The 15,756-nt window shown below is 32.0% G+C and overlaps 1 protein-coding gene and 1 long non-coding RNA gene across 2 annotated transcripts; one reads left to right on the forward strand and one right to left on the reverse strand.

The window, feature by feature from the left end:
* Nucleotides 1–322: 322 nt before the first annotated feature.
* Nucleotides 323–8,585, forward strand: LOC132725167 (uncharacterized). Its single transcript, XM_060710253.1, has 7 exons — nt 323–740; nt 3,408–3,818; nt 5,305–5,349; nt 5,846–5,962; nt 6,315–6,387; nt 7,182–7,249; nt 7,839–8,585. Exons 1-7 carry the CDS (start codon nt 374–376, stop codon nt 7,859–7,861), a joined length of 1,104 nt encoding a protein of 367 aa, XP_060566236.1. The 5' UTR covers nt 323–373; the 3' UTR covers nt 7,862–8,585.
* Nucleotides 8,586–9,250: 665 nt separating this feature from the next.
* LOC132725164 (uncharacterized) lies at nt 9,251–14,743 on the reverse strand. Its single transcript, XR_009625018.1, has 3 exons — nt 14,699–14,743; nt 12,537–12,581; nt 9,251–10,630 (listed from the first exon to the last, which is right to left on the reverse strand). It is a non-coding gene; the product is annotated as an uncharacterized LOC132725164 (long non-coding RNA).
* Nucleotides 14,744–15,756: the final 1,013 nt, after the last annotated feature.

The raw sequence follows: 15,756 nt of genomic DNA on the forward strand, positions 1-15,756 counted from the left end.
AAACTATTGCTTAGAGGATAAAACCCTTATCAAAAGCGCAGAAAAATGTAAACTTATTTTGCGAAGTACTTTTATTCCACAATTTTATCTAAATTGTATTAAACATTATCTTTGATTCTGAAAATGTTCAACCGTTTATCAAAAAAAAAAAAAAAAAAAAAAAAAAACACGTTTATCAATAAACGAAAAAAAGCAAAAAAAGCAAAGGCACACAACAGTTGAATTTACAATGATGTCATGGTTCATTTTAACAGATATTAATTTAGGCAAAATGATATAAGTGCAGTGAAAATATGTTACTTTTACAGTAACTGGTGTTGCTTTCACCATTTCCAAGGAAAAGCTATTGATTGGAAGTACAGGAACATTAACTATGAGATGTGATATCACTGAAACAGATGTGAACAGTATTTTCCTCATTCAGATACGAAGACTTAAATCAACCACAGTTTCTGGATCAGAGGCTGGACATTGGGATACATTAGTAAAAATGGAATTAGGTAAAACTGAAACCCCTACTTTAAGTCCAGATATTGCAGCTGTAGCAGGTACTTATGATTATGTTGCTGGAGGATCACGGGATTCTACAACACCTGCTAATACGTATCTTACACTATCAATGAACATGGAGAAGTTAGTGTGTGGTGATGCTAGAGCTTATAGATGTGAATTGTCTTATAAAAGTTCCACAACAGATGCAGTTATATCAGCTAAAAGGAGTTCAACTTTCTCAGCATATGGTAAGTTTTATGTGATTTTACAAAGTCTGGCAATTTTCACATTTCTTTTCACTTAAGGACATGTGAGTTATTATATTTAATAGAATGATGGTCAGATGAAAATGAATTACATCATATATATTTCAACAGAAACATGCTAAAACAATGGACACAGAGATGCTTTGCAACAGCAATTGCCAAAGTTTACAAATATTATTTTTCTCATAGAATGACCAAAGGAGATGTTGTCTCTGCTACTCTGCTAAAAATGCAACTTTCTGTTTTTATTACGTTTAGGTGTGGCATTGTATTTACTTTTTTGTTTCTGGGATGTTTGTGTAATGGCTGTTATAGCGAGCGGCACATGCGTGGAATCATAAGCACACAATGCTAAAACAATAGTTTATTTTGTCAACATTAAAATATCTCTATTATTGTGTTAAAATAAAGATTAATTTTATAATTAACCTTTTAAAAGGTATATAAACATTAATTCTGTTACTCTGAGAACTATGGACAGATCGAGGTACCAATAGCTGTTTATTCTCCCGCATTATGGACAGTTTCTCTCACATAAAAATATGTTTCTATTGTCTTTTATTGGATACAGATCCGTGAATTCTATGCAAGTTTTAGAAATAAAAAAACAAAACATCCTGTCATTGTTAACTTTTTTGGACAATCCTCCTTAATTTGGGGGAAAAACTACATACTATTAGGTAAGAAAATCATGCTTTTTTGAGATACTGTGTATAAATAGTTGAGGCTATTATTCATAAATAAAGTAGGTGATATCACTTAGGTTTTCTAATTTAAAAGTTAAAAAAATTATTAGCAGAAATAATGTCAAATTCAGATGACAATATAATTATAACACTATCTAAAGAAAACGGAATTTTACCCTTTTTAAACTTTATATCACTTTGACTTTTTTCTCGACTAGAATAGAACAGAAAAAGTAAACGCAAGAATATGCATATTTCGGTTGATGAAATTGAAAGGAATTATGGCAAAATGTAAACTTATTTTGATATTCACCTGTTCACTCAGTATACACTTGGATATGCATAATCTCATTTCAACTTATATGGCTGAAAAAGTAAAATATACGGACGGATTTAACCATGTAATTAACTATTTTATTTACATATTAAAGTTTCAATACAGGGAAAATTCGCACTATGAAAATAAATTACCCAGTGGTGTAAAGGTAAAATGCTCGCCTTGGGTACAAACAGTTGTTGGTTCGATTGTAAGGAGAATATTTTATATTATTTTATTTGCAGCACATAAAACAGTACCAGAGTATATTAAGTATGAACAATGTTCTAGTTTTTTTATTGGAATTAATGGCAACGGTTCAATACGCCCCAAAGTATTAACTCATTTTGTAATTTCCTGATTACACCAACGGAGCAAGTATAATGTAGTTGTTGCAAATTAAATCTGCTGTTTTTGATATTTACTATGCTCTTCAATATTGTTGGATTAGTTTTTTTATTGTTTAACAAACTGTGAGTGTTTCTTACACAGTGCAATTTATCTGTTCACCGGCCGATATGCAAAATACGATCGACTTAACGGATAATGTCCGCCAATTAAAAAGCACAAAATAAATCCAGTTCCATCGGCTCTTAATGTAAATTATTTTTGAAGATGTTGGTTTATATATGCCTTATAATTGCATACAATATATTAGGATATAGATTTATACATTTTATGAATATAATGTTTTTCATATAATTGACTAATATTACATCACTTAAACGTACAATTAACATTTTTCTTCACTAATGCATACGTTCATCGGCAAGTTAATATGTGCATCTAACAAGAGTAAGGATTTAAAGTTTGATTAGTATTAATATCTGGTATCATATATAAAGAAATGTTCGCATCCGCAATATCTGCTTTTGACATCATCAAAGGTCTACAACTTGAATCAAATCATAAACAAAACGCTTTATATTTCGCCATACAAAATATCGCATACAGATATAATAATTTAAAGTTTTAAAATGTATAGTATGTGTTAAACTGGTAAACTGCTTCTTTACATTAGTTAAGGTGAATTATTTGATTAAACATAACACAAAAATTGTAAACACGTAAAACATAACATGACGTTTTTAAAATGTTCATATCATATAATAGATATTTTGTCAGATTTGACATTTTTGTATGGGACACAAATAAATATATTTGTCAGTAAAACTTATTCCTCTTCAAGAGAATATAACTTTGTAAGGCTGGCTACGATCGGACTGCAAGATATATTTGTAAACAGATTAGAATCTTACTCATCTAACGGCAAAATATCAAACATGATAATTTTTAATAAATATCTAATCTAAACCAGTTTAGTTGAATATCTTGTAAGAAACGTTTTATTCTAATTCTTATACCATTTACTGACATAAAAGTAGAGGAGAATGAAACTCTTTCTTGCTCCCTTAACATTACTATAAGAAGATGTAAACAGTGTGTTTGTAGACCAATTTTTTCCAGTATTATGCGCCTACAGGTAATAGCTTTACACCCATCAAACATATCCTTGTGTAATAAGAAAAGTTTTTGAAGGACAGAATTTTCAATTCAAAGCATAATTCTTGAACATGATCGCTATGTTTAATTATTGAATGTATAACAATCAAACAATTGTGTCGTTTTTTATGTTAAATATTTCAGTAAAACCCCAAGTGACATCATTAATAACAAAGAAGAATGGATTTATAATGGAAGGAATGTCACCATCAAACATGGTCACTACTGAGGTAGGAGATGAGTTGCAACTGACATGTACTGCTAATATAGGAAGCTTTTCACAAACAATTATTCGATGGCATAGAACATCTGAAACTTCCACAAGCGATGACTTTATTGGCTATCAACCACCAAAAGGTACTGTGGATGAAGGCACAGCAACCAGTGACAATCAGTGTGGATATATCCGAGTTGCTTCAATCAAGTACAACGTTACAGTGACTGATGCTTTAAGGGATAACAATCTGGCATTTGAGTGTTTCGTAAAGGTAAGTGGAGATCCTTATGGAAAATCTTACACATCTGGAAACAATCCAAGACTCTATATTGATGTTAGTAAGTGATCTGTTTTATTTGTTATTGAAGGGATAAACAAGATAATTCAACCTGAATGAGATAAATATGACCCAAAGCGCTAGCCTAGGGTTATATTTATGTCAGCAAAGCAATATTTTTAGCAATTTGTATACGAATTTATAACATTGAAAATTGTTATTAACGATAAAAACTTTGGATCGTTATCAATGAAACAGGGGCAACAGACACAGATAATTAAGTAAATAATGTCAGACATTCAACGGCTAAGCTAAGTGAATAAAAATAGTTCAAGCATGAAGTTATCATTGCGGTGTAACTTTCAACTATTTTGATATGAGAAATGTGCTATAACTACGGAAGCGTCCTGGTGCTAATGAAACATGTTCCATAAAAATGATAAGATAAAAAAGCCTAATTAGGTGTTTATACGTAGGACTTTTAAACTCCTACATAGGACTTTTTAACTCCTACGTAGGACTTATAAAGCCCTACGTAGGAGTTATATTCTTCAATTCTTTTATGTCTTACGTAGGAGTTATAAAGGCCTACGTAGGACTTATTAAGTCCTACGTAGGAGTTAAAAAGTTCTACGTAGGACTTTTAAAGTCCTACGTATGAGCTATAAACTCCTTATTAGGCTTTTTTCATCTCCTACGCAGGAGTTATCATTTTTTATAGAACATGTTAAATATGCACCAGGACGCTTCCGTACATAACAGACAAAACGGAATAACAAATTCAATGCACACACGTAGATAACTGTTAACAATGTAGAAATACATCGTTATTTATGCTTGCTTCGGTTCTTCACTGTATATACGTCATGATATAGAACCCATAATATAAAAAGTGTGTAAGCCAATCAGAATTTGCAATGTAATAATTGTACTTATTATAGTACTTTCCTTGTGTATACAAAAATGTGTAAGATCGGAAAATGCTGAATACTGTACATCAAAAGATGAATGTCTTTCTCTAATTCGTTTCGTATTAAAAAGAAAATTTAAATTTAAACAGCAGCAAAAATGATCCAATGTTGATTAGAAACATTAAGATATCACACGTGTATTCTGTTCATATCAGCCAAAATAGTTATAATATTGAAGAAGGTTTGAAATTGGAAAACGATACGTTTTCCTGTCACTGTTTATGTTTCTGTTTAACAGTCCTAATTATGTCAAATAGATTTTTTCACAATAAATAAATAAATAAATAAATAAATAAATTCAAAACTGAAGTTGAAAAAAATAGGATCCACATTCTTTATTTTTTCAGGCCCCTATTTTGGACTTGCACAAAAACAGCCAAAAACATTATCGAAGCAACTGTTTTTAACACATAAATCGATCACCACCCAATATGATAGACAATATGGTCTTTTTTTATTGATAACTAACACATGAATTTAAAATACACACACATGCAGTAAAGAGTCCTTTTCGTTGAAAGTCTGTGGAACTTGTTTTGCATTCTGTGTTATAAAGTTTCTTTCTTTTCATTCCAGTCAAGCCATGCAACGCCAAAACAATTTCTGATATTGGTGCAGCAGGTAAAAGGTTTAGAGATTGTGTTTGTTCATGTATATATAATGTTTTCGTGCTGTTAAAATGTGTACGAAACGTCTTGAGGGGAGGCATGGGGATCGAGGGTGTATTGTTATCAGCTTATAAGGTTGAGAACCGTTTAAGAAATATTTGACAAATAGAAAATCGAATGTGAATGTAGTACCGATTTTCCAAACAGAAATATATATTTCTATTTAAAATAACTGTAAAGTAAGTCAATGAACTATACCAGTATCTTGAACTCATTGTCATCAATAAATTCGTTAAGTAATTACCTTTAATATTTCAACCTTTTTAGGAAATTTGGTCCGACGTGACTGACATATAAGGATACTGACTTGAAATATCTATGGTTCTCTAGGCCGTGAAATCCAAAGAAAATATGAATATACCCAAAAAGACAGGCTTTTAAAGTTTATATTATGCCGCGAAGGAAATGTGTTTACATTCGTATTTAAGATGGGCATTTTATCATTGTAGGTACTGACGTTTCATTAGCTGTTTTAGTGGGGGCTATTTTTTCTGCATTAGTTGTTGGTTTTCTTTTAGGAATGGCTTTCAGGCACTTCTATCAACGTTTAAAAAGAACTGTAATAGGTATTCACTTCCTGTTTAGTGATATATGAGAGTTATCTTTATTTGTTTAATAATAATGAATTCTGTATTATTTTTCTTAATAAATTATTGCTTTTGCGTATGCATGGATTCAGCTGTTTGGAAATTAAATGAATCACAACAATTTGTCAAACAATGTTTTCTTTTTTCGATGGTCTTTTAGGCTATAAAGGTAAGCATAATAAAGGAGGACTTGTTTAAATCGTCAAAATGACTAGTATAATGCTCTTTAAAAGTCGCTTGTCCCAAGAATTTTTACTGTAAACTGGTAAATACATCTAATTATGATATTGATAAAGTTTATGTTAATAGTTATGTTTGTTAATAAAAATAGGCCACAAGACGCAAGCCCAGCACCAACAAAACCAATTACAAGAAACAGAGATTAATGTCGTGACCCTTCCGACGTAAGTTTTCTCTATAATCATCATTTTTATAACATTATGCTCAGTTAATGTACTTTTTATATTTGACAATAAATTTGGACACATTTTAAATATCAAGATGAAAAAAATAATGAGAAGAATTCAGCGAAATAAAAGCATTGTAAAATAATAAGATGAAGCAAAGTTTAAAGTGAGCCTATAATACTAATATCGAAGATTAAACACCACTCAAGCCGGTGCTAGCGGGCATGAGAGATGCTGGACTTCTATATTATATCACATGAACAGACTCAATCAACCCGAATCTTCAATTTTCATACAGTTTAATTGTTTCACTGCTGCCTAGTAATCTGCTTCTGAGGGATCACCCCTATCAAGATTTTTATGAATTCACAAGGAAAACAATGAAACATGTTCAAATAATGTAAACATAAAGAATAATCATTCTTTTATTTAAGCGTCAAATAAAAAAAAATATTGACAATTAGCTGCAGTTATATGACAGCTGTTGTATAACCTCTTCAAAGCGACCCTCTGTTGATAAATTACACCTTAACAGTCACAATGATGCTAACCTCTTTTGAGCAACACCTATCAACAGAAAACTTAAATCTTTGTATCTCAAAGAGTGTCTCTCAAACGTGGAATTACTATTCAAATCTATATTTCATTGTTATTAATTGACGTTAAAGAATTGAGCAAAAAACTGTATTGAGAAAAAATGTAGAAACTATCGATCTTTTAACTTTTATCCTGACTATAACACTAATTTTAAATAGTGTGATAACTACATCTTTCGGTAATTTTGCTTACAGGAATACGTACGAACAACTTCGAAACAGAACAGATATGGAGAGCAGGATGACCTACGACACTTTGAATGGTATAGCTTACAGCTTTCTTTCTTTACTGAAACAAATCTTAAATTGTTGAATATCGGTTAAAGTTTAAATGCGCATTAACATTATCACAAGCCTTCCTAATATATAACAATTCACTTGAACGATGGATCATGCATTATTGTACATTAAGGTAAGAAGAACATTTATCTATTTTTGCTTTAACTTACATTCAGAAAGAGAATTGATAAAATATGTTGAACTACATTGAACGGATAAGTAATTTTCAAGGCATCACATCTGACGTTATATGACATGTAAACATTCCTTTTTTGCCGTGCTTATATCGTGAAATAATGCTTTGACTGCCTGTTTCATATGGTTATAGTATGAAACGTGTTAAGATGTTACAATCGATTGGCATGATTGCTAATGGTATATTGAATATACTGTTTCAATAACGGAATAAGGAAATTACATATATAACAAAAGACTGGTATCATGTATGTATTAGAATGCTGCTTACAAAATGATTTGCAAACATTCATATTTAAAAGTATTATAAAAATGTACTATAATTTTATGATAAAACTACATTATTTAAATTGATAATTTAACTTATATGTCTTTCAGTCAATCACAATATGAGAATGTGAAAAAGGGATCAGGAATACCTAACACTTATGCAAGTCTATACACATCGAATGAAATGTAATGAAAACCAAGATTGTGAACACAATGCTTCCAGACATAATCTAAGTATGACTACGTGTCATATCATTCTTCTGTTTATGTTACGACTTTGTTAAGCCCCGGTCACATATTCACGGATAATGCCACGGAAGAGCTACGGTCTAATCGTTCACGGATTACTACGGAAATGTGAAATTCCGTAGTCCGCTACGGTTCCAGTACGGACACACAACGGTATAAGTACGGAGTCCGACGGATTTACCACCAAAATCCCCCGGAGAGACACGGATTGTTACGGACCGACACGGTTTGATGCGGAGCGACACGAATTAGGACGGACGCACTACGGATACACTACGGTCTGCTACGGTATAAGCACGGGTTAGTACGAATAAGTACGGTCTGATACGGAGAAGAACGAATTGATACGGAGAAGAACGAATTGCCACGGATCTATACGGACCTAATACATCCGTCCACAATCTCTTGCATAAATGCCCCACAAGAAAAGAACACCTGGAAAACGAATTGCAGAGTTTAATGATTTCGGCGGAGAGGATTCGGCCTGATCGCGTCTGACCCCCGAGACACATCAGGTCCGATAAAAGTGAATTTCTTGAAGGACGCTGGGTCCTCAACAAGTTCGGCCATGAGAGCTTCATACTAAACATGAAGGGGTCTTCGTAAAAGCCCATGCATCTCCAGTCCACCATCTTGCCTGTCCTCTCTTACCTGATTAGATATGGACTAGTAATCATTAAAAAAAGTGTTGATCAAAACTGCTTCTCTTTAAATTTTAAAATGTGCCGTTTTTTTTCACAATAATATTTATTATCGTGAATGTTTATGTTTTAAAAATATGTAAAAAGCTTGTTAATTAATCTTCTTATAACTCAAGGGTCAGTGTCCAAGGCTTATGAGACACTTCGTTTTATGTACATATTTACTCAAATTTCACGATCCAATGTTTGTAAAATGTGTAACATTAAATGTTATTACTCTATTACTTAAGAATTGTAGTACGATATTAATATATTTTACCTCTATGCATGTCATCTAGCAGCTCGACCACTGCCTGCGCATTCTGAGCCATTTCATTATAAAATTGCAGCCAGTAAATGGCAATTATCATTTATTGAATGTTCCCGCAAATATGTCTGTTTTTAACAAGAAGGTAGTACCCTTGGAAAGTACATGATACTTAATTCATCCGTTCTAAACAGTGGTGGACCGTAAAAGTCCGTGTTGCAACGCAATAAACCGTATAAGACCGTGCTAATCCCTGCTTCTCAATCCCTGTAGTACAACGTATTACGATCGTGGCTTTCCGTATTAATCCGTATTAAAACCGTAGCTTAAACGTAGGTTATCCGTACCAAACCGTCGAAATCCTTGACAAGTTGGTGGGCTACGAATCAGTACGGACTAGTACGGTTTTCGTACGGACCAGTAAGTATCGGTACGTTTCAATACGGACTAGCAGGGATACGCTACGGTTGATTTTTCCGTAGCAAATTTTTGTGCATGTTCAAAAATTGTCAAGGATCGCTACGGATATACCAGGACTACTACGATTGATTACGGTTACAATACGGAGAGCTACTGACCAGTACGGGTAGCTACGGACGATGCCGGAATTAATCCGTGGCTCTTCCGTGGGCGTATTCCTTGAATATGTGACCGGGGTATTACAGTGAATGCAATTGTTGTAGTAAATTAGCTTTCCGGTATTTTCTTTAATACTTTGTTATTTTTTTCTTGGAAGATGCAAATGTATGGCAGATCAGTGTGAAGTTGTTTTATGTTTTTACTTTTTGCATATTCTTTTCTACAATCGTATTGGATACAGCGTTGTCACTTAATAGGGTGTTCATAGTTTTAAAGAAATTCTAGATTTGTTTGAAGGTTTATATCATACATTTTTTTCAATAACTGCTTTTGTCTCGATAATGATGATACGCTTGATATAAACAAGCCATGGATTAGGTTATGGTGATGTCGAATTGCGGATTCTAGAACACTCTCCTTCTTCTTGAATATTGCAATGTCAACTGGTATGCATTGGTTCTTATCAAATGAAAAGAACTCCACAATAGAATTGAATGAACCAATACATTATATGTTGTTATTAGTTACAATGTAATTTTAGTAACCCTTCCAAGATCATAAGCTCACTAAGAGCCGAGGAAAAGATCTTCTTTTCATCAAATGTGAACACCTAAATAAGATCTATACTTTGAATCTCTAAATGAAGATCAAAGTTAAACTTTATATCCCTCAATGTTCAAAACCAGTTAAACATTTTCGGTGACACTCTTTTTTCAATTGAGAACAGATTTGCTTAACCTTGATGTATCCTTTGCAATCAAACCTTTCTTTTGGTCTAATCTTTGACATTGTTATCAATTTCGGTATACAATTATTCCAATTGATGCTTGTAAAAAGAATGAAATATATTTTCACGACGATGGACTTTTGAATCAGTTTGTTCTACTCATTTTATATGCTATGAGAATATTTTTTGTTACTTTATAGACTATATCAAATACAAATACACACGAATGCACTGAAATATACATGGATATATTGACAAAATTAAAGCTATGTAAAGACATCGAACGTTGTTTCCTTTTTCATCAACGTAAACGTTTAGGAGATACCGCAAGCCAACAGGCATACCACTAATGCTAAAGGATCTAGCACTTCAACAGCTGTAGCACCGTTCATCATCCCTGAAAAGAAAATCATCAGTATCTAGAAATGAATAAATTATAGAAATGTTTGAATTTTGTACATTTATATAAAACCGCAAGCAAATCATGATAAATGATGTGTATGTATTTCGAATATTAAAACCAAACAGTCTTTGTGGTTAAGCTTTACGCACCGATAAAGTATAGGTGATAAGGCGACCTTTCGGCTTTTCTTGGGGGAAAGCCTCAGGTGCACCTTTGTACATTATTTTAGGCACAAATTGGCAACTGTGCAGAAGCAATGACGTTACATTATATATTTACATTTATGAATCAAGCTATGATTTTGTAAAAAAAGACGCTAGAAATTAAATAAATTATTCATCCTCTAATGCTGCATATAATTTGAAAAAAGTGAAGAAATCTGAAAATAAATAAAACAATAGTTTTCTGAGAATTCGAACTTGCAATAACTACAAGTATAAAAAACATAGCAGATATTGCTTTTCTTAATATTATAGCAGTATAATACATACTTAAATTTACATTTCCTCCATAGACCGAATGCTTTATGTCCAAAATGACTATAAATGTGGTTTGGATGGGCAAATATTAATAATATTTATTTACCCTTTCGCTGCCAGAGGGGGACATTGTTTTATTGATCAACTATTTGCCAGAGGGTTTTCTAAGAAATTACTATATTATTTAATAATATAATTATTATTATTTGTTATTAGTATTATAATAATTATATATGTTTCCAAATATGTTAGTATAATAATAATAATTGTCGATGGTATAATTTTCTTTATATTTATTATTATTTTTATTATTAATATTATTAATTTATTTATTAATATTACAATTATTATTATATAAACGGCTAAAGCCGTCAATATGGCAAATACGCCGAAAATAACAGGGACGGCTTAGGCAGTGAAATGGTTAATAATATTTGATTTTGAAAAATTAGGTCATTTATTAACCAATATTTAAAACAAGAATTTTCAGTTTTGAATACTCTTTATGAACACGTATCATATAAATCATGGGACAGGGGTACAAAAGAAAAACCCATTTAATAAAATGATATAACAGAAGTGTGTTAACACTAAAGTCACATAGCATTAAAGCGTGATTATGTTAGAGTTGCACTATAGGCGCGTCAAGGAAACGCTTGTTAACTGTAAACCGCTACTTTTTAAAGATATGTGATCAACTGATGTATTGTAAATTAAATACTAAATGTATTGAATTCGTTGAGTAAAACAATATTATGCGAGCCCCTATGATTTTTGTATTTCAATTCATTCAATAAATTTTATATTAAATCTACACTCATTCAATTTCCCTTTTTAAATACATAACTTTTTAACAAAACAACTTGATTTTTTAAATTATTCGTTTGTTGTTGTTTTGCATGGGCTATAAGAATGTAAGAAACAAGATAACAAAGATGCATTTTTACCACTACTTTTGAGTATGTGACCCGCATGGATATATTATAGGTACTGAAAAAGAAGATTACTTCTTTGCATTGTTTAGGTCATATGACGACTTTTCAGGTGTACTGGTGAGAGAAAACATCAGGTGGCCCTTTGTGCTTCATGTCAGATAGAAACGGGCTCCTGAGTAGAACAATCGAAGTTCCGTAAGCTAATTGCATAGCTTTCTTACATGAAAGAATCCGGAGACGCTAGCCATCTCTAATCTACAGCGGTAAAGGCAAAAAAGGGTAAAAATAACAGTTTACAAAAGGTTTGCAGTATTATCTGATAGCTCACTCGACATATAGTTTCTACTTGTGTGGGGTTCTGAAAAAAAGTTAATTATTTCTATCGATGCATCCCATTAATATGTTTCAGGCATAATGTGCATGTTTTCAAAAAGATATATTTCAATATTTTATAAATTCATTTGAACTAATAAAACTGGTATTTACCTGTTGTACTCAAAGTTTGATATGTTGATGGCGTTGTCCGGGTAACTAAAAGTATAAACAAAAAATATGACAATGTCACCAAACTAGGTTTTCAATTATCACATTTGTAGAAAATATTGTTGTAGGTGAAACCCCAAAACATGCGACAAACAATGTAACCTTGTGTAATTTTTATCATAAATGATAAAAAGACAAAAGATTTAACCAAGTATTTTGTAATAAGAACAGTTTGACCTTTATCCTGAGGCCCAAAAGCAATCCCAAGTATAGCTTTATAAAACCTTACTATAAACAAGGTTTCACTCAAATATCGCTTTCAAAGCTCAAGTTATTGACCTGAAATAGATTTTCTATTTTAGTAACAGTGACATTGACCTTGACCCTAGTGACCCCAAAAGCAATACTTATCGAGATCTCCAAAAAAGCGTAGTACACACCAGGCTTCATAGAAATGTCTCACTAAACTCTAGTTCTTGACAGGAAGCCTACTTTCTATATTTGAAACAGTGGCATTGATCTAATAGGGCTCAAAGCAACACCAATGGAGGTATTCATAACAGCTTGCTTTACAGCAAGTTTAATTGAAATGTCTCATTCTAAAATCTAGTTAATGACCTGAATCATTTCAGTAATCTTTAGTTACATTGACCTTGAACTTGATCCAAGGGCCCAAAAACCATCTTATCGAGGCCTTAATAAAGCTTGTTATACACCAAGTTTCATCGACATATCTCACTTCAAACTTTAGTTATTGACAGCAAACAGTGATAAATGCGCCAAGGTATTTGATGACAAAGCTTCTGTGAAGGTTAAAATCCCCGGAGATGCGTATGGAAGAAAAATTGTTCACTATATATTCCATACAATGAAAAAGAGAACAGGGCCATAATTAGGTCAAATATGATCAAATCACAAAACGCCAACAATATGCGATAGGGCACATGATGACAAAATTTTAAATTCAATTTTAAAAATTCGTTTCTAACACTTTAAGTGAATTGGTCTATAATGGAAAATATAAGATAAGATACGGTAATATAAGATTTTTATTCCTCCAATATTGAAGAGCATAAAACAATGAATAATTACTCAGATTAGTATTAAATATTACATAAAAAGAGAAAGAATTTTAAATATACGGGAGTTGCTGGCAAGTTTTATATAAATGGTCGGGTATTTACGGTAGCACAGAAGTGACCTTTGTATTTATTTTCATTTATCTCGTGCGCAGAAGATAATATGTCGTGACCACGCGTTACTAAATCGTGCGCACAAGATTATAAAGTGGTGCACACTAGATACTTTGTCGTGACCACGAGTTACTTAATGGTGCGCACGAGATACTATGTCATGGCCACGAGTTATTAAGTCGCATGTGCCTGAGTATCCCTTTAACTAGAAATGTGCCATAGGACAATGATGCCACTACTTTACCTTCCTGTCACAGTGACTTATGTACAAGTTACTGACTTGACCATGATTATACATTTAGCGTCATTGTGACCCTGATATTTGATCAAATGACCTCATAATTATTAAGTGTCACCTACTGATCAGGTGCTATGTCCATAAAAGGTTTCATAAATCATGGCTTATTCCTTTTTAAGTAATTTATCAGACCTTTGACCTTATGATATCAAACATCAATATAGGTCATCTACTGGCCATAGGCATTATCCCTTTCAAAAAATAAACCAGCCACCTTTTAAACCAAGATGACTTGTTTAACATCAAATATATCTGAAATATAAATAAAAGAAACATTCTGATAGAGATTCATGAAGACAAATTTTAAGAAATAAACTTTTCGTGATATACATATGATATATGTTTGACCTTTTGACCTCATTTTTGATACGGAAAATATCTATGTGAAGCATTATTATCATTGGATGAACATTTGAACCTCTGTGGATTGTTGATAGTCATCTGACATATAATGCGAACAATTCAATACGATGCAAGTCAATACACATTCTGCAAATTATTAACAAAGTGTAACATATGTCATTTTATTTTATTATTTTTTTTTATAAATTACGAAGGACTAAATATCTCCTAACTATAAACATTAAACATAAACTGTTGTCAAAAATTTCAATTTACAAGTTCAAACGAATAAGATAGATAAAAAACACACTAAAATGTATAAGTAGATTTACCTGATGTACCAACACTTTCCCCTGTGTTTCCAACAGCTGTACCAGCTGTAATATATAAACGTTTTATAAATACCTATAAACATTATCCCTTCAAACACATGCAAATAATAAAGAGCAAATACTATTCAACTGTAAGAAAATTCAATATTATGTAAGTGACAAATACGGTACAAGTACCCGCATTTTTCATATTGGTTCCAATTTAGCTATGCGGGAATCCGATACAACTAGGGATTTTACAAAAATAATGCATTCTTTTGTCATTCATAAATTTTATCTCTTCTTTTTGCCTTTAAATGATAAGGTATATAATAGAAGGATAATTATGTTGTAATAGCTTCCAGAGGTTTTGTATTTTGATACTCGCTCCAAATGTCGAGCAAGATATCAATTTTCCACGCTGCAAGAAGAAAAATACAAAACCCCATAAAGCTACATCATAATATTTTGTATTAATAATTACAAAGCTAAACACACTTTAAATTTTGTTTCGTTCAATAAAATTCTTTTACTGTTCACTGACTTTGAGTAGTACTATCAAATTCCTTGAGAAAGCTGTTTAAAATATTTCTTTATCATGTTAACATACACATGACCTTTATGGCAAATAAAGGCTCCAATACTTTAATCGGTTATTTTCTCTGCTAGCCCCTATCTATAAATGATATATCAATTTCTTCTAAAATTTAGAATATCAAGAATAATCAATCAATGCATCATTTAAATATGAACTCGAAGTAATTTTTTCATGTCTAAATGGGTTGTTGAAATGTTAAATGTTAAGGACTGATAAAGAAAGTAGAGAATGTTTTAGTGCATAACTTGTTTTTTTCAATCAGAAGGTAAATGAAACTTATTTGAGTGATAAAGCTGTTGATTACTTACTGACATCAGTGTATAACCTTGGTTTGTTTTCTGAGGTATAAGAGTTCCCATATGGATCCCCATTAACTGTAACATAACATTCAAATGCCAGATTGTTATCCCTATTGGCATCAGCTGCTGTTACGTTGTATCTGATTGAAGCTCTCGTGTATATCCACACTGATTGTCACTGA

This window comes from Ruditapes philippinarum, unplaced genomic scaffold, assembly GCF_026571515.1.
Source record: "Ruditapes philippinarum isolate M1 unplaced genomic scaffold, ASM2657151v2 ctg6027_1_1_1_1, whole genome shotgun sequence".
NCBI lineage: Eukaryota > Metazoa > Mollusca > Bivalvia > Venerida > Veneridae > Ruditapes > Ruditapes philippinarum.

Bases quoted from the DNA above. Each gene is read 5' to 3' on its own strand.
- LOC132725167 (XM_060710253.1), top strand. From the start codon at position 374: ATGAGATGTGATATCACTGAAACAGATGTGAACAGTATTTTCCTCATT. The intron at 3,819-5,304 runs GTAAGTGATCTG...TTTTCATTCCAG, and splicing joins AAGACTCTATATTGATGTTA to TCAAGCCATGCAACGCCAAA. The intron at 7,250-7,838 runs GTATAGCTTACA...TATGTCTTTCAG, and splicing joins GACCTACGACACTTTGAATG to TCAATCACAATATGAGAATG.